The sequence below is a fragment of the Acomys russatus genome, chromosome 17 (genome assembly GCF_903995435.1).
Source record: "Acomys russatus chromosome 17, mAcoRus1.1, whole genome shotgun sequence".
In the NCBI taxonomy this organism is placed as follows: domain Eukaryota; kingdom Metazoa; phylum Chordata; class Mammalia; order Rodentia; family Muridae; genus Acomys; species Acomys russatus.
In genome coordinates this window covers 53,073,595-53,092,142 of record NC_067153.1, presented here as the reverse complement: position 1 = coordinate 53,092,142, position 18,548 = coordinate 53,073,595, and the positions used below count along the sequence as shown (strand labels likewise).

The 18,548-nt window shown below is 42.0% G+C and overlaps 1 protein-coding gene across 1 annotated transcript in view; it reads left to right on the top strand.

Moving 5' to 3' along the window:
- Kif21a (kinesin family member 21A) overlaps positions 1 to 18,548 on the top strand; it is a 115,613-nt gene that overhangs the window by 78,252 nt on the left and 18,813 nt on the right. Inside the window, exons 14-27 of the mRNA XM_051160229.1 lie at positions 236 to 362; positions 1,205 to 1,393; positions 1,614 to 1,813; positions 2,660 to 2,767; positions 4,131 to 4,199; positions 4,395 to 4,612; positions 4,736 to 4,889; positions 5,059 to 5,253; positions 6,000 to 6,101; positions 7,295 to 7,460; positions 7,945 to 7,965; positions 12,350 to 12,410; positions 13,006 to 13,060; positions 15,467 to 15,681. Coding sequence (XP_051016186.1) covers positions 236 to 362; positions 1,205 to 1,393; positions 1,614 to 1,813; positions 2,660 to 2,767; positions 4,131 to 4,199; positions 4,395 to 4,612; positions 4,736 to 4,889; positions 5,059 to 5,253; positions 6,000 to 6,101; positions 7,295 to 7,460; positions 7,945 to 7,965; positions 12,350 to 12,410; positions 13,006 to 13,060; positions 15,467 to 15,681 — 1,880 coding nt within the window. The remainder of the gene's footprint in view (positions 1 to 235; positions 363 to 1,204; positions 1,394 to 1,613; positions 1,814 to 2,659; positions 2,768 to 4,130; positions 4,200 to 4,394; positions 4,613 to 4,735; positions 4,890 to 5,058; positions 5,254 to 5,999; positions 6,102 to 7,294; positions 7,461 to 7,944; positions 7,966 to 12,349; positions 12,411 to 13,005; positions 13,061 to 15,466; positions 15,682 to 18,548) is intronic.

The following is an 18,548-nucleotide window of genomic DNA, read 5'->3' as shown; positions in this document are numbered from 1 at the left end:
GGCCCTCTGCATGGGGCTGTTGGGGAGCGTGATGGAGGAAGACACTGGGCAGCCTGCCCTGGCATCTGCAGATATAACACACACACACACACACACACACACACACACACACACACACACACACGCCAGTCTTGTGCTTCTGTGGTCTATACTCTGGCATCTCTCAACTCCTTTGCTGAGGTGATCAGTTTCCTTGCCAATCCTGTGCTATTAATAACGACAAATCACATTTTAGGAAGAGAATCAAGAAGCGAGTGACCATGAGGATGAGGACGAAGAGGAGGATGAGGAGGACGAGGATGAAGATGACATTGAAGGAGGAGAAAGCTCCGATGAGTCAGATTCTGAGTCAGATGAAAAAGGTACCTGCCCCTTAGCAGGAAGGCAAGGAAATCCTTACTGGAAGCTGTCCAGGCTTTCGTGGGAAACTTGACATTTTCCATTTCATCCCCAGGGAAGGCAGTTTTCATGACCTGTAAGACCAGCCTTCACTCACGCATGCTCTAGGCAGAAAAGATGCTCCTTTCTGTGTTAAATTCAGTTGCTGCGTGGTTTTTGCATTTCTTTAGTATACGAAGCATCTGCTGTTGGCCTCTGTCATCTTCTTCTTCTTCTTCTTCTTCTTCTTCTTCTTCTTCTTCTTCTTCTTCTTCTTCTTCTTCTTCTTCTTCTTCTTCTTCTTATTGTTTTTTGAGACAAGGTCTCCCTGTCTAGCCTTGGCTGTCCTAGACTCACTTTGTAGACCAGGCTGGCCTCGAACTCACAACGATCCACCTGCCTCTGCCTCCCGAGTGCAGGGATTAAAGGCGAGCGCCACCACGCCCAGCTTTGTCTGTCTTTTTAGACCATGGTATGCCTAGGAAATTTCCCGCAAGGCTGCTGAGTGACAGACTACCCGAATGTATTTCTTTCTTTCTTTCTTTCTTTCTTTCTTTCTTTTTTTTTTTTTTTTTTTTTTTTTTTTTTTTTTTTTTTTTTTTTTGGTTTTTCGAGACAGGGTTTCTCTGTCTAGCCTTGGCCATCCTGGACTCACTTTGTAGACCAGGCTGGCCTCGAACTCACAGCGATCCGCCTGCCTCTGCCTCCCGAGTGCAGGGATTAAAGTTGTAGATAATGGCTTTACACCCTTGTTTGGGGCGATGCTGACTATCTTTCGGCCGACTTTCTGTCTTTTTTTTTTTTTTTTTTGGTCTTCCGTGAGTAGCTAACTATCAAGCCGACTTGGCAAATATCACGTGTGAAATTGCAATTAAGCAGAAACTCATTGATGAGCTGGAGAACAGCCAGAAACGGCTGCAGACACTGAAAAGGCAGTACGAGGAGAAGCTGATGATGCTGCAGCATAAGATCCGAGACACGCAGCTGGAACGGGACCAAGTGCTCCAGAACTTAGGTGGGTCTTCGGCGGAGTCCCGCTCCCTGTTCAGGGCACGTCAGTCAAAGTGCTTCAGCCAAAGGCTTGAGGGCGCGATACAACAGAAGCGAGCTGGAAAGCTCCAAGTGGGCTCAGGCCTTCCTCGTGCCCTGGGGGATTGGGTGCTTGTTCTGAGTCTATGAAAGAAACTCGGCGTCGCACCCCAAGCACTGCATTTGACGCCCTTCTGTACACCCAGGCTCAGTGGAGTCATACTCAGAAGAAAAGGCGAAGAAAGTCAAGTGTGAATACGAAAAGAAGCTCCACGCCATGAACAAAGAGCTGCAGCGGCTTCAGACAGCCCAAAAGGAGCATGCCAGGCTGCTCAGAAGCCAGTCTCAGTACGAGAAGCAGCTGAAGAAGCTGCAGCAGGATGTCATGGAGATGAAGAAGACAAAGGTGCGGGTGTGGTGCTGTCCGCCGTGGCGGCGGCGGCTTTACCTCTCGGAACAGAGCTATTATCGCGGTTCTTCCCGGAGCCAATATACATAAACAGATATTCAGTGTCATATATATATATATGTGTGTGTGTGTGTGTGTGTGTGTGTGTGTGTGTGTGTGTGTGTGTATACATATACATATATATGTGTGTGTGTATATATATATATATATATATATATATATATAGTGTGTGTGTGTGTGTGTGTGTGTGTGTGTGTGTGTGTGTGTGTGTGTCTGATCATATTCTCACTCACCTAGCGGCAACACCTAGAGTTGCATATGTACCATTTTCTTACACGGAGAAAATACAAAGCCAAAATTGATTATCATAAATCCTGTACCAAAATGAAGGCAATTTCCTTAAAGGACTCATGGGGACATAATGCAGGAAGTGAGTAAACTGTGGCGTGCAGTTGTGTAATGACAGTAAGTAGCCGCATTTATGAGGTTTGTTCCCTGTACCAGGCTCTGGCATAAGCACCTTTAGGTATCAGCCCATTGAATTTTCACAGTCCATGAGGATATTTTAGAAGAAAGTCAAAGCCCACGGAGGTTGTATAACTTGCTCTGGCCCACTCAGATACTGATAGTAAGTATCAAAATTGCACACATAGAACACTAATTAACTTGGCAAGATATATTGGAAATACAATCATCCAAAACCTGCAGTGATTGACTAAAATACACAGTGGGTGCCACATGCTTCCGTGGGACACATTTGGAACAAATGAACGCCCATCTGTGTAACTCACTGAACGTATCTGGTGATGAAGCACGTTCAATAGTGTATATGCCTGACTTTAGGTTCGCCTCATGAAGCAAATGAAAGAGGAGCAGGAGAAAGCAAGACTGACGGAATCTAGAAGAAACAGGGAAATTGCTCAGCTGAAAAAGGATCAGCGCAAAAGAGATGTGAGTAGAGAGTCTCTGTTATGTGAGAGTGCTCTCTGCACTGTACAACTTTATAAATGGAGCAAGAGTTTCTAACTCTTGCTCAGGATATGCTGAGCAGCACAAGGAAGCACTCGCTATGTAAAATGACAGTTACTGTTACGTGTGGGCTGGAGTAATTCAGTATAAAGGGTTAGGGCAGATTAGTTGCAAGGGCTATATGTGCTAGGATGCAACACCTTGGGTGATAACCAGTCCTCAATAGTAGATAGGTTTCTGAGAACTTAAAACATTTTTGTTATCACCTTCAGAATTCTACTTTCATGCATTTGGATTTTGAAAAACAGTCTAAATTACAAAAAAAAAAAAAAAAAAAAAAAAAAAAACTTTTTTGTTAAAAATCTTTACTGTTTATTACATTTTTTAGAGGAGAGAGAGAGAGAGAGAGAGAATATGAGTGAGCACAGGTGACAGGTGTCCTAGGGATAGAACTCAGGTTATCAAGCCTTTACCTGTGGAGGAATGCTGAGTGGATGTATCAACTGTCAATAAAGTGCTGTTTAGCCAATCAGCTGAGCAGAAGGACTCCTACCACTTCCTGTCCTTCTGCCCAGCTGATTGGCTAAACAGCGTTTTACTGACGGTTGATACATCCACTCAGCATTCCTCCACGTTTACCGAGTGAGCCATTTAGCTGGCACAGAAATCTTAACTTTAAAAATTTTTTTTTTTTTTTATGAGAAGAAAAAATATTGCCTCATATTAGTATGTGGAAACTAAAGCAGAGGCCATGAAGAAAGGCTGCCTACTGGCTTGCTTTCCATGGCTCGCTCACCTTACTTTCCCATATAATTCAGGTCTACTTGCCCAGGGATGACCTTGTCTATGGTAGACTGCGGCTCCCCACATCAATTATAAATCAAGAAAACACCCCACAGTTAGTCCACAGGACAGTAGAGATGGCAACTTCATGTTTACTGGGTGTTTTTGTTGTTGTTGTTGTTGTTGTTGTTGTTGTTGTTGTTTTTGTTTTGTTTTTCATCTGATTAGTTTATAGTGCATGGGCCTGCACATACCGTGGTACAAGTGCAAAGGTCAGAGGACAAACTTTCAAGAATCGATTCTCTCCTACCATGTAGTTATGAGGCATTGAACTCAAGTTGTTACATTTGCATGCTGAGCCATCTCAGCAGCCCAGAGACAGCTGTTTCAGAGTCTGTCCTTGCTTCTTGTATGAAAGTGGCAAGATCTGTATGATGGACAGGGTTATTAGCCCAGATTATGCTAAGAAGTCGTGTTTTCCGGCAGTAAGAGAAAATGTTTTAGCCCAAGCGTAGGCCATCCTACGCTTGCCCATATCAACGTATTGTATCTTACTTTATAGCATCAACTTAGACTTCTAGAGGCCCAGAAAAGAAATCAAGAAGTAGTTCTGCGACGCAAAACTGAAGAGGTACAGTAAGCAACTTTGGAGGGAACATTAGGACTTTGGGATTAAAGAATGCATTTCTGTTTTTCCTGCATTGCGGTGCTAGGGCTTTAAGTCTGGAGCTTTGCTTGTTCTAAGACAAACCCCGTACCACTCTACCCAGCCCCCTGCAACGCGCGTTGCAACCGACTGATAGATCGACCGCTGATGCTGTTTCAGGTTACTGCTCTCCGTCGGCAAGTGAGGCCCATGTCTGATAAAGTAGCTGGGAAAGTCACTCGGAAGCCGAGCTCATCGGAAAGCCCTGTTCAAACGGACCCAGGTTCCAGTGCGGCTGCAGGGGAGGCAGATGCGTCAAGAGCAGGCACCCAGCAGAAAGCGAGAGTTCCTGTGGCAAGAGTCCAGGCGTTACCGACGCCTACGGCCAACGGAACCAGGTGCTGCTTGCTGATTCTGGGCCTTTACACCGGATGACGTTATCAACGAAAGCTGGTCTTGCTATTGGGTCGTGCGCAAATAAATGCGCGGGCGATTACATTTATCGTTGTAAATCGTTACAGGAAAAACTATCAGAGGAAAGGATTGCCTGGCCGCGTGTTCACTTCCAAGACAGCCCGCGTGAAGTGGCAGCTGCTGGAGCGCCGGGTGACTGACATTATCATGCAGAAAATGACCATTTCGAACATGGAGGCCGACATGAACAGACTACTTAGGGTATGGAAAACTGAAGCTAGCCATGCCTTCCTGAGCGGACTGTGAGCCTTGCTGTTCCTGGAAGCACCGAATGCCTCCTGTAGTGACGTTTTGTCTTGATTGTACCGTGTGTGGGTAGGCAAAGCTCTTTTCTTAAAATCCGATACATTTTTTTTTTTTAACCCCACAGCAACGGGAAGAACTCACAAAAAGACGAGAGAAGCTTTCAAAAAGGAGAGAGCGGATAGCCAAAGAGAGTGGCGAAGGGGATAGAAATGTGGCTAACATCAGCGAAGAGATGGAGTCCCTGACTGCCAACATCGATTACATCAACGACAGTATTGCCGACTGTCAAGCTAACATCATGCAAATGGAGGAAGCCAAGGTGTGCACCTTAAAGATCGCCTTTCTTGCTCGTGCTTGCTTTTGAGAGCAGGTCCCTAGCCCTGGCTGTCCTCAGACTCTGACTGTGTGCGTGAGGATGGCCTATTTCTCATCCTCCTGCCTCTACCGCCCAGATGCCAGATATATGAGTTGATATTAAAATATCTTTAAATATCTTAAAGCTATTTAATAGCTTAAGAAAAATAACTTTTTAATTATATATCCTTAAAGGCACTTTGGATTTTTTTTATATGAAGGTATTTTTCTATTTATTGTTTTAATCTGATCTTAGGTTTTATGCATATAATAGATGCTGTGCTCTCTCCTAATTTTTCTACTGACCATGTCATATTCTTTTTTTTTTTTTTTTTTGGCTCTCTGTGTTAGCCTTGGCTGTCCTAGACTTGCTTTGTAGACCAGGCTGGCCTCGAACTCACAGCGATCCGCCTGCCTCTGCCTCCTGAGTGCTGGGATTAAAGGCGTGCGCCACCACGCCCGGTGTGATATTCTTTAATATGTCACATGTGTCATTTATTACATCTTGCCTTGACTTTTTAGCTGCTCAGGTGTATATCTACTTTCGTCTGAAGCACGCATGTGTTTCTTAGTGTGTGGGAATCCTGAGTTTTTTTTCTGAGCAGCTTCACCGACTTATCCAGTACTGTGAAGTAAATACAATAGCCTTTTGCCTTGTGTTTGAATCTATCTAGATTAATGTGATGATTGTTTCACACTGGTTTGATATAGGAAGAAGGGGAGACGTTGGATGTCACCGCCGTCATTAATGCCTGTACACTTACTGAAGCTCGGTACTTGCTAGATCACTTCTTGTCGATGGGCATTAGTAAGGTGAGATTTAACTATCCTATTCTTTTTATTATTCTTACTATGAACTAGTCACTTTACATCCTGGTCATAGCTCCCTCTCTCCTCTCCTGCCAGTCCCACCCTCCCTCCCTGTTTACCCTGTCATCCCCTCCCCTACTCCTCAGAGAAAAGGAGCTCCCCACCCCCACCACAGAAAATCAAGTCACATCAGGACTGAGTGCATTGCACTGTGGTCTGGTGAGGTCGCCCCGCCAGGGGAAAGTGATGGAAAAGCAAGCAACAGAGTCCATGTCAGAATCAGCCTCCGTTTCCCCTTAGTAGAAGATCCATATGAGGACTGAGCTGCTCATCAGTTCCATCTGTGTAGGGGGCCAATGTCCCACCCATGCATGGTCCTTGGTGGGAGCTTCAGTCTCCATCTGCTCCCTTGGAACTGGAGTTACAGACAGGTGTGAGCTGCCATGTGGGTGCTGGGAGTTGAACCCATGTCCTTTGGAAAAGCAGGGGGTGGTGTTAACCACTGAGCCATCTCTCCAGGCCCTCCCATGCTGTTCTTGAAAGCCTAAGTTTTAACCAATTTGGTTTTGCATGCCTGTCTCCAGGAACCCTCCCCTTGATAAAAGGAAATAAAATTCTTAACTGAATAAAAAAAATTTTTTTTTCTTTAGAGCTAAAATAAAATGGTATAAATATCTACATCAATTTTACTGGCTCTGCTACACTTGTATATTAGAGCAAATAAAGAAGAAATAAAGTTCATTTTGTCTTAACAAAAGATTCTCAAGGAAACAGATTTTGTATCATGGTTGGCCTGCTACTGATTCTGTACAGGTCAGAAGCAAAGCAGAGAGAGAGAGACACACACAGCTGTAGTACTCTACTCTTTTAAATGAAAGCCTGATTTGTCACCAGTAGGACACTTACCCCAGTTGCTGAAGGAGGTGACAGCTGAGTCACTTGCTTCCCCTCGATGGACCTATGTTAGACCTTTACACTACATCCTCATGCTCCGTCTTCTCCATGTACTGAGCGTCTGCACGGTGAGATCTTGGCCAGGGAACCTCCTCTAAGATCTCTGGGCAAAGCAAGTAGAGGGGCGGGTTTGCATTAAGGCCTGTCTGATGGCAAAGCCCACCACGGCTTAAGCATTTTTTTACCTAGTAGGCTTTGTTTTGTAAGATGTAAGACAATCTGCGCTGTGGTTATTGTTTCAGGGTCTTCAGGCTGCCCAGAAAGAGGCTCAGATTAAAGTACTTGAAGGCCGGCTCAAGCAAACGGAAATCACCAGTGCTACACAGAACCAACTGTTATTCCACATGTTAAAAGAGAAAGCGGAGTTAAACCCCGAGTTGGATGCTTTGCTAGGCCATGCGCTGCAAGGTAACTTGAACTTTACTTAGATGAGAGTTGCATGGTAGCTTCGCTCTTTGGACACTGGGTCTACATCTCTTTCCTCTGTGGCTTTTTTGAATAGATGCTATACTCACTTATGCTTTTAGTAAATGGTCTCTTTTTTAATTTGCATGCGTATGTAAATTTGGGGGAAATATACTTACAGTCATTTTAAGAAACAGTTACCAACTTAAGGTTATTTAACCGTATTAAACTGTTGGTCTTTACGGATAAAGGAGACTAGGAAAGCATCTGGATTGGTTATTTAAGTTGCTTGAAAGATTAACCAAGTCTCATTACCTTCATGCTGCGTACCTAACTGTGCTAAAATACGTTTGTAAGCATTCGTTATGGCATCTATTCTGTAGACCTAAACGTCAGTGCATAATCTTGTGCTATGTGAGAGTTTTAACTTTGGATTTGTTTTGATTGGAGTATTGCTTTTTGTTTCCTTCTGCTGTTGTTTATCCAGATCTAGATAGCGCCCAGCTAGGTGAGTATGTTTAGCTTTCTGTGTGCCCAACAGCTGCATGTGCACTAACTGTCCTGTGCACTAATTGTGGTACATACCTGAAAATGTTCCATTCGTAGCCATTGTTTTTGCATGATCTCTTTTGAACCATATTCATGATTTAAAAAAAAAAAAAAACCAGCTAAATCTTTTGTGTTAACCATTCTTGATGTGAAATTCTTAGATGTTTAAAAGAGGTGTGCTTGGGCTAATAGTCATTTGAGCTCAGTTGTGGAATTCCATAAGTTCCCTGAATTCTTTCTCTTTCTTGAAGGAAAACATGGAATATGCTCCCTTTTAATTTTTAAATATATCTGTTAACTTTCTTCCATTGTTTTAACCTCATAAATAACTTTTTTGGTGTATATTCTCATCTATTCCATCTAAAAATAAAATTAGAAATATATATAGTTTTTATAAATTTAATAAAATACAAGGACTTTATTTGAGCATACTTCTACCATGTTTATAATCATAAGCATCATGTTTTCAGCCTAGAAGAGGCTATGGGAGATCATTGCACATGCAAGCTTTAGCCCTTTTCTTGCCTCTGTCTTCCACGTGAACTGTTTTCATTGGGCCTGTCTTCACCTCCGTTTGGTGATGATGTGTGTAGAATCAGGAGAGTGGAGGAATAATTTTATTACTAGTGATAGGTTAGAATGCTACGTTTGGAACAATTACTTACAAGTGTGATCACAACTTCCTTTTTCCTAACTGTATAATTCTTCAACGTTTTCTGAATGCCTACTGGCAAGGGAAAGGAAAATAGCTCAAAGATTAAATGTAGTTTTCTTTCTGTGTCATTAAGCTAAACACAGTCTATGAATCTCCACTTTTTAAAATGATAAGCTCCTAACAAATAAACTACAGGACTTATTTGATTTTTATACCACATGTTACTGCAAAAATAGTAATCCTGTGAAATCAACTGTGGTGGGATAATATATCATATATTATTATATTATATATTATTGTATATACTATATGTTATATATATTATATATATATATTGCTATTTGAAGGTACTTGTCAAACTATGACAAGGATAAAATAGACTAATTAGGGGTGGGAATGGGAAGATACAAGTGAGGTGATAACAATCTAAATGTAATCTGAATAAATTATAATAAATTTAAAAAAATTTAAAAGACTAATTAGGAGTGATAAGGGCTGATTAAAAGACACCAGGTTTCATCATACATTTTTGCCGTTCCTCACATTGTCAAGCAGCCTTGCTTTTCTTTCTTTGATTCCCATTTCCATCCTTGAAGTTTCTTCCTTTTCTGCCTCCTTTTCTCCATGTCCTCCTCTTCTTCCTTCTTTTTTGCCTTTTTCTATTCCACCTTTTCCTCTAGTCCTCCCCTCCCCTCCCCCGCCCTTTCCATTCCTTCTCTTTATTTCCCGCTTTCTATTTCTTTGTTGCCGTTTGTTTATTTTCCTTCTTTCTGGTTTTTGTTGTGTTGCAGCCTAACATGTTCTCTGGCTTAGGAGAGAAATTATTTAATGGCCTTTTGTGCAGGAAAAATATCAGACTGCTTACTGGATGAATTGTATTGCTTTTTCCAGTGTTCTGCTTACAGAGGCAGCGAGTGCAGATGCTGTCAGGAAGTTTCCCTAGAGTTCGGGGCTATAATGTAAGAGGAGGTGGAGGTAAAGCAGGGGAGGACAAGAGTACTGGGTATTCAGCTGGCAAGCTAGATGGCTATAGATCACACACCTACACAAACTGAACACAGCTCTCTAAGCTTATCCTAGACTTTGAGGTCGAGAAACTGCACTGAGAGGTGTTTGCAACACTAATCTTTTTCTCTTAATGCTTTGCTGAGGGTGATGGACCACGACAAGTTCATAACAGCGCAGCGAGGGCAGAGATGAGTAAAGACAAAGGGTGTGAGAGTGCAGAGTAGCATACCCCAAAAGGATGCCAGGCATTGACACAGACTGCCCGGAGGGTGTGGAATTTCAGCTGGTAGATAAAACAAAAACAGCGTGAGGGGCTCCCACAAGCTAAGGAGAGGGGAGATACAGTTGTGTTACGAACCGACAGGTCAATGCTGTAGAGGAACAAGTACATGGTTTCTAATGATGAAACTTAAGGTTAGAGGCTGAGCCGAGACCAAACCCCTTACACTTAAGATCTTACAGCCTTTGAGGAGCATCTGTATTTTTTTCATGTTAGCACCATCTTTATTGGGGGGGGCCAATACCATACAGCAGTATTTATGCCTAACAGGTACCATATTCTAGGCCCACATAAAGAAAACATGTAGTCAGCATCAGTCATATGCTGGCATCTACACCTAGTGAGCGTCCTTGGTTAGTTTGTTGCTGACGGGGGATACTTTGGGTTAAGCTTTTGGAAGTTAGCCAAAGTGTGTATAGGTGTGTAAGCAGGTGCTTCTAAAGGGAACCCTCACAGGGCTGCTGTGTTAACTTTTCCATATGCTACTCTTTAAGACAAAGATATACTTTTTACTTTAAGATGCTATTTAAAAAAAAAAAAAAATGATGGAAAAGTGCAAGATTTTGGTTAATTTCCAGTGATGTTGGGTTGTAAAGCTCTACCCCGATGTGGACGGGCAGGACACCTGGGCGGTCTGTGCCTGCTTTAATCTAGATGCTGCTGGGTGAGAAACACACCTGGTGGTCTTGCTCTAGAGTCGAAAACCGTGTGCTACCCAGATCAGGCGCTTCATGTCAGTTTCGGTTTTGAGGACACATCTAAGCTGGTGACTGTCCGGGGTGGGGTCCTCTTGGCTCTGGTGAGATTGTTTATGGAAAGCATAAATTACCTCTCTGGAAGGTATATATTCATAAACAGGAGTTAAGTATTTTGTTTTTTTTTTTTGTTTTTCTTTTTTAAACGAAGCTGAACTTCTGCTTCGTGTTTCAAGTTCTAGGTGTTTTCACCAGTATCTGAAAGTAAAATGGTCATAAAAATCATATTCAACTGCGAACACCAAGCCAAGAGAGCAAACTCAGGATGGGGCAGGGCAAGGCTGTAACCTCTCAAGGCCCACCCCCAGTGACATTGTCGCACCCACAAGGCTGCACTACCTCACCATACAGCTCAACCCCCCGGGGACCAAGTGGCCAATGTTCCTGTAAGGGACATTCCTCGTTCAAACTAGGGTAGCTTGTCATTTCTTCATAACCTTAGTTTTATATTATCTATCCGTCAACCGTCTTAGCAGCCCGGTATTCGGAGGATTAAGTCCCTCTTCAACAAATGGCTTTGTGATGCACATTGCCTTCAAAACCACCATTTCCTTCCCGTCTGTGAATCCTAAACATGGTGCCATCTTAGACAATATTTCCAGACATTACGAAACTTTCACCAACACGTATCCTCAGTGGTAGAAGGAAGGGAACACGAGAGAGGAAGGAATGAGTTGATGTGTCTTTAGTGTTCTTATGTAACATGTGAATTACACACACATATTTAAATAGAATGTGAATTTTAAAAAACTGCATGTATATATAGGGGCATGTATATTAATGGTTTAATAGGGGTTTGGTTTTTTTTGTTTTTTGTAGCTGCTTTAGCTACTGATTTCCTAGTTATCTACGGATTTCCTCATTTCATATTTGGTTTCCTTGTTTTTGTCTTTTGGGAGTTTTGTCTGTTTTGTAATTTTTCTAGCTACAGTTGTCGTGATGTATCAGTCATTGACTCAACAGTAGTTTCCAGAACCGTTGCATGCACACCTGTCACTGTCTTTGTCGTCTGTGTACCTGTGAACGAGATGCATGCTGTTGTGTGCCGTCCGAATATCTTCATAGATACTCTTTCTCCTGGAGATTTTAAAAGGGGGGATGGTGGTGGTGAAATAGTCTACCAACTTGCGAAATTGGTACAGTGTTAGAATGCTCATGTGTGCGGAGTGTTAGTGACCGACCGAGAACGCTGAAGGAGCTTCTGGAGCGTTTGCTGTGACCTTTGTGTTTTAATCAGTGGATTTGTGTGTTTGAGCAGGACAGACATAAAGAGTTTCACTATGAAGTAATGGTATGGGCTCAGACAAGTGTATGATCTAATCCCCATTCTCTTAATACTGTTTCCTCAAGTTTCACCGTTCAAACTCTATATTTTTCTGTATGGCACACATTTCTCCTTATTCTAGCAGTGCAACTAAAGGCGGTTCTTAGAAGTGTTGTACAATTTGTCGATTTTGGTTCAGCAGTCCAAATCAAAGTGCCCGTGTTGAGATGCTGAGCTGATGTGTGCGTATATATAGATATATATACACACACACATACACACATACACACATATATATATATATGTATATATATATGATTAGCCTAAGAACGAGGTCCCCATCCGACTTGTGCAACACTTGCACTTTTCACTTTTTCCTAGAAAATGAAGAGGACAGCAGTGATGAAGACGGCCCTTTACACAGCCCGGGCTCGGAGGGAAGGTAAGAGCTGCAGAGGCTGCCACACTTGACTTGACTTCTGTAACGTTTTCTTTTAAGACTGGCTTTTCCTTTTAACTATGTGTACTTGTGCATGACTGTGGAGATACGTGCCCATGAGTGCAGAAGCCTGCACAGGTCAGGATACGGAATCAGATCCCTTGGAGCTGGAGCTACAGAGGGCTGTGAGCCATTCCCTGTGGTGTTGGGAACCGAACTCAGATCCTCTGTAAGAGCAGTAAGTGTTCTTAACCAATGAGCCATCTTTCCATCCCATCATATAGAATTGTTAAAACTTGAATCTACATTGGGCAATTATCTTAAAATAGAAATAATTTTGAATTTTGTGATTAAGGTAATAGTCCTAGGAACAGTGGTATGGAAGTCAAAGCCATGTCTGTCATAAATTTAAAAAATAAAATATGGGAATATTTAAGAGAAATAAATAACATTTAATAAATCCACCTGGATTTTAAATGTTACTTCTCTGTGTTTTTCATAGATATAATTTTTTTTCCTAGTTGTCAACATGACAGATATACAATTCTGTATAGTGAGTTTGAATTTAATCTCATGATTGATTTTTATTTATATGCAGTACATTGTCTTCAGACCTTATGAAGCTTTGTGGTGAAGTGAAACCTAAAAACAAGGTAAGAAGAACTACAGATACTGGACAAACATTTCCCACTCTTCTCTCTTTCACCATTAAGCTGACAAGCTTCAGCCTCAGCCCCCCACGTAGAGGGGCAGTGGGCATGCTTTTTCTCAAATCGTCTCACTTGAAATGAGATCATTAAATAACTAAAGTGATTGAATAAGATTATGAAATAGAAATGAAAATACAATAAAAAATAATAAACTGATTTTTATTCTCTAAAAGTAATAATTGAAAAAAATATTTTGAAAATCTCCTCAGCTGAAACTTCAAGCTTTACTAGATTTTTATACTATTTATACATGATAAAGTGTAATGTGGAAGCTGATTTTTAAGCCATTGGTTAGTTCAGTAATAGGCTTTACAGTGGTGTACACAATAAATCATTTAAACTGACAAGACATTTGTGAAATTCTAGCACTCTAGTTTTTTTTAATATTGTTTCTCCCTTGTTAAGTATTTTTAGAATATTTAAAATAATAACTTAGGAGCTGGAATGCATATTTATAGGGACTCAAAAAGTAGATGACACACATTTTTAAATGTGTAGGGGTCACAAGTATGGCTGTATTTGATATTAGATGAATTAGCTAACACATTAAGCCAGTGGAAAACAAAGAACACTTGCAGTACCTTGAATAAGTACATAAAATCAAGTCGTGAAAATCAATGCTGTACAAATAAATAGGGTAGTTTTAAGGACCACTAAAGTTAATCAAATAATGTCATTGGGTAATTTGGCTCTCCCACGGGACATGGGAGAGGAAGTCAGGAGCAATAAACACCATTAAGTGTTGGCTTTGTTGTTGTTGTTATTGTAGGAATATGGGCCCAAGGCTATGAAAGCCTCCATTTTTCCTCATGATAAATCTTAATTAGATACAGATTCTTCAGTGTAAAATTTCTTTACTTCTAAAACAATTGTGAGGATAATGAACATGCATCTCTAGATTCTTGTATGGTCTTTTGATTACTGGCTTTTCAGTATGCAGTTTGTACTTTGTTCTGAATGATCAGTCAGGCTACCAAAACTCACACATTCCATTGCAGTTGGGTCCAGGGTTAGCAGAGAGGGGAGTCTGGTAAGGTAATTTTCATTTTCTAGGCTCTGTGAAAACCTACTCAGGCAAGCCTATGTGAGATGCCCAAGGGACTTGAGACATGATGGCCACAAACTGGTCTGAAAGCACTGTGGTTAGGAAGCAGCTGGGGAGAGGTGCTCTCTGCCCCAGCAACCTTTGCTCTGGGAAGAACCAAGAGGGGAAAATGTGTCCACAGGGCTTTATCTTAGAATTCTAAAACGCTACTTTTGAACTATGGAGATGCAACAGAGGTCCCATTTCCTTTGAATAAAGAAGACTTCCTATGATTTTTAATAAGGAGCCTTGATGGTACCAGGCTAATGACATAGAATAAAAAGTTAAATGCAACAGAGTGAATTTTCCAGTGGATAGAATACACTCACTATTTAGGTGATCTGTAGGAGAAAATAGAACTTCTGAAAATAGAAATTTAAAAATGTGTAGTAAGAAAGTTTAAAGATGGGCAGCATTACAGTTTAGTTGAACTCTACAGCAATGGATTTTCCTTTGGCATAATTCCTTCCCGGTGCCTTTACTCCTTCCCTTCTCCTTTCTCTCCCTTTTTAAAAGCAGTGACATGAGGAAGGGCTGGTCAGTTGCGACTGGACAGCACAGTGATGTCTGACTTTGCAGCTTCCACTTCTGTTCCCACAGGCAGGTGCAGAGCATCCCTGTGCCCATGGGCAGGTGCAGTCATCCCTGTGCCCATGGACAGATGCAGAGCATTCCTGTGCCCACAGGCAGGTGCAGAGCATCCCTGTGCCCACGGGCAGGTGCCGAGCATCCCTGTGCCCATGGACAGATGCAGAGCATTCCTGTGCCCACAGGCAGGTGCAGAGCATCCCTGTGCCCACGGGCAGGTGCAGAGCATCCCTGTTCCCACAGACAGGTGCAGTCATCCCTGTGCCCATGGGCAGGTGCCGAGCATCCCTGTGCCCATGGGCAGGTGCTGAGCATCCCTGTGCCCATGGGCATATGCAGAGCATCCCTGTGCCCACGGGCAGGTGCAGAGCATCCCTGTGCTTTCACATTCTCACCTGGGAACAAGTAACCTCTCCACAGCTCACATAACCACAATTTAGACCTGTCCTTGCCACACGTGTGCAATCCAAATGCTGCCCAAATGCAATCCAAATGTTATCGTGGCCTTGGAAGGTCTTATCTGGCTATAACTCTGCCTTGTCACCACCACACATGCTGTCTTTGACACACCTGCAAAGAAAAGATATGCTAAAGGTTTTTTGTTTGTTTTTTTCTTTTTAAATCTGTTTCCCGATGAAGTGTGCTTCTGATTGCTTCTCTTTCTGTTCTTTAACTAGGCTCGAAGGAGGACTACCACTCAGATGGAACTGCTGTATGCTGACAGCAGTGAGCTAGCCTCAGACACTAGTGCAGGAGATGCCTCCTTGCCTGGCCCTCTTACACCTGTTGCAGAAGGGCAAGAGGTTGGAATGAATGCAGAGACCAGTGGTACTTCTGCTAGGGACAAAGAGCTCCTCCCCCCGCCTGGCTTACCTTCTAAGATAGGCAGCATGTAAGTCTGGCCCAGCTATACTAACTCTGTTTCTTTTTGGCTTTTTGTTGTCTTTATTAATACGCATGTTGCTAATTATTTCTGTTAAACAAAATACTCTCCAGTTTTCAAAGTCAGTTCTGTTAGGTATTGTTGACCCTAATTTTTGTTCATGTATGTTTAAGGGTGTGTGTGTGTGTTTGTGTGTGTGTGTGTGTGTGTGTGTGTGTGTGTGTGTGAAGTTATGTGTCATGCTCAGCGTTCTCAGTGTACATAGTGAGGTATGGTCCGTCTCTAGGTCAGCAAGCTTGTTCCTGGAATTCCCTTTCTCTGCCTGCCTTGGGCTGGGGTTACGGGGTATGAGGGGGAGGGGGCGTGCTCACCTGATTTTCATGTAGGCTCTAGGTGTGCAGCTTCTGCTCGCCATGTTTGTGCAGTCAGCGCTTTACCCAGAGAGCACCCTCTCCAGCGCAACCCTAAGGTTTTGGACGGTCAAAATAATTTAAGGTTAAATGTTCTTTTTTTGATTTGCTTTGTTTAATCTCTTAGGTTTTAGGGATAATGTTAAGGGCTCCTAGTTTTTTGCATTATGATTACAGGCACAATTTATTTAGAAACACTTGCATTGGGTTAAAGCGATATAAGTAAGATGCATGTCTACAGATGGCTTTGAAGGCTCAAATTTGCTCTAAATTATTTACGATCTACTCCTCGCACTCCGGTAGGACAGTAAATTGTTGCTAGCCCCTTTAAGGAAAAAAATGTTTTTCCTATTTTATTTTAGATTCTTCTTCTTCTTCTTCTTCTTCTTCTTCTTCTTCTTCTTCTTCTCCTCCTCCTCCTCCTCCTCCTCCTCCTCCTCCTCCTCCTCCTCCTCCTCCTTCTTCTTCTTCTTTTTCTTTTTTTAGACAGGGCCTCACTCTGTATCCCTGAATGGCATGGAATTTGCTATGTAGAGCAGGCTGGCCTCTGGCTCCCAAGTGCTGAGATTAAAGATGCGCAGGCCACTCCCACCTTTCTGAACTCTTTACCTTGTGTCTGGGGAGAATGCCAGCACAAAGTATTCTTTATTGTCAGTGAGGAGCTGAAGAAGGAAATCTCTGCTCAACAGCTGTAACAACAAAGCCTTTTGCCACATAGCAAAGAGTATATGTTCACGCTCCCTGCTTTTGTTAGTGTGCAGGACAGTGCATGTGTGTGTGTGTGTGTGTGTGTGTGTGTGTGTGTGTGTGTGTGAATATGTATGTCAGTGTGTGTGAGAGAGAGTGTGTGTGTGCATGAGTGTGTAGGGGGGTAGCAGGAAAGTGCACATGTGAGTGTGTGTATGAGTGTGTGAATGTGAGTGTGTGTGTGTGTGGGTGGGTGGGTAGTTACATTAAAAATAGAACTGTATTACCCTTTTAAACAATTCTTTTTTACATTTTCATTTATTATTTACATGTATGAGTATTTTGTACATGTGTGCCTCATGCCTGTGGAGATCAGAAAAGTATGTTTGATATTCTGGAACTATAGTTACAGATTGATGTAAACCACATTGTGGGTGCTGAGAATCGAACCTGGGTCCTTTGAAAGAGCAGCAAGTGCTCTGATCCACGTATCTTACTCAGAATGATTTTTAATGATGTTTTTGCAACTAACTCTTATGTATAATCTAGCAAGTCATTTCTGAAATGAGTTCACATATATGATAAATATTGCCCTAAAGCAGCATGCAACATACAACTCTACAAATAATACAAAGTAATAAACTTGCTACCTGTGAGTGTCTGTTTTCTGTAATATTCTTTATTTCACGGAGGCATTTCCACCATCTTCCGTTCAGCAGTCCCGCCTCCTACCTTTAGTTATAGAATTAATTTTAATGACAGAATTTTCTTGCATGTGCTTGATAAGCTTATATAATTAATATTGATGTTGCTAACCAGTGTAGCCTTGGCTTCAGTGCGGTGATAGGATGTGGGCAGTGACCCAGGTAAGGGATTGCTAGGGACTCACCTGTGCTCAGCGTGTAGTCTGCCTCGTGGCAGACACTTTAGCAACGTCAAGACTAAGTCTGTGGCCTGGAATCCCCATTCAGGTAATATATCTATTTACAAATGTATTCTTTTTATGGAAAAATGTCTTTTTTTTTTCTGCCTCTTCGTACGATTTGCCTCTAAGTTTTCATGAACTTAGAGAGCTGAACTTATAATTCCTTACACTTTTTTTTTTTTTTCCTTTTCTTGTTTGAGGCAGTCTCTCGGAACCTAGGCTGGCATCAAATTATGTAGCCAAGGTTAATGCCTCTGCCTCCTGAGTGCTAAGATTTCATGCCTGTAGCACCTGTCAGGCCCAGGTTCTAACAATTTAAGCTTTCCTATACACTTGGTGCAGGAGCACCCATAGCTGTTACTGTACCATTTTCATTCCCTTATCATTGTACAGAATGCAAAACTGCTAAAATATGCTTTCTTTGGGCACATGAAATTTAGTGATATTTAGTTTTCACTTTTGAATATCAACCATGCAAACCCATTCCCTATTTTTTTCTTATTGGTCTAACTCGCTGAGACTAGGAATATTCATCATTGCCTTCACAATACTCACAGCCTTTAAGTTTCATTTGTTCAGCAACCACTCCATTGTTTTCCATTTTGTTTTAATTTAAAAAGGGTTTTGACATAGAGTTTCATTTGTTGCACCCGAAGTTGGCCTAAAAAAAAACTCACTATGTAGCCCAGAATCCAGCAATATAATTCCCCATTTCTACTGAACCCACCTCCTCAGGAATGATTGAGCTGGAGAAAATAAATAATTTAAAAATAAATTGACTAGACCAATTGCTCTCAAGATTGTTGGGTCTACTGCTCTACCTGTAAAGTGAAAAGTTTGCCTTAAACGTTAAG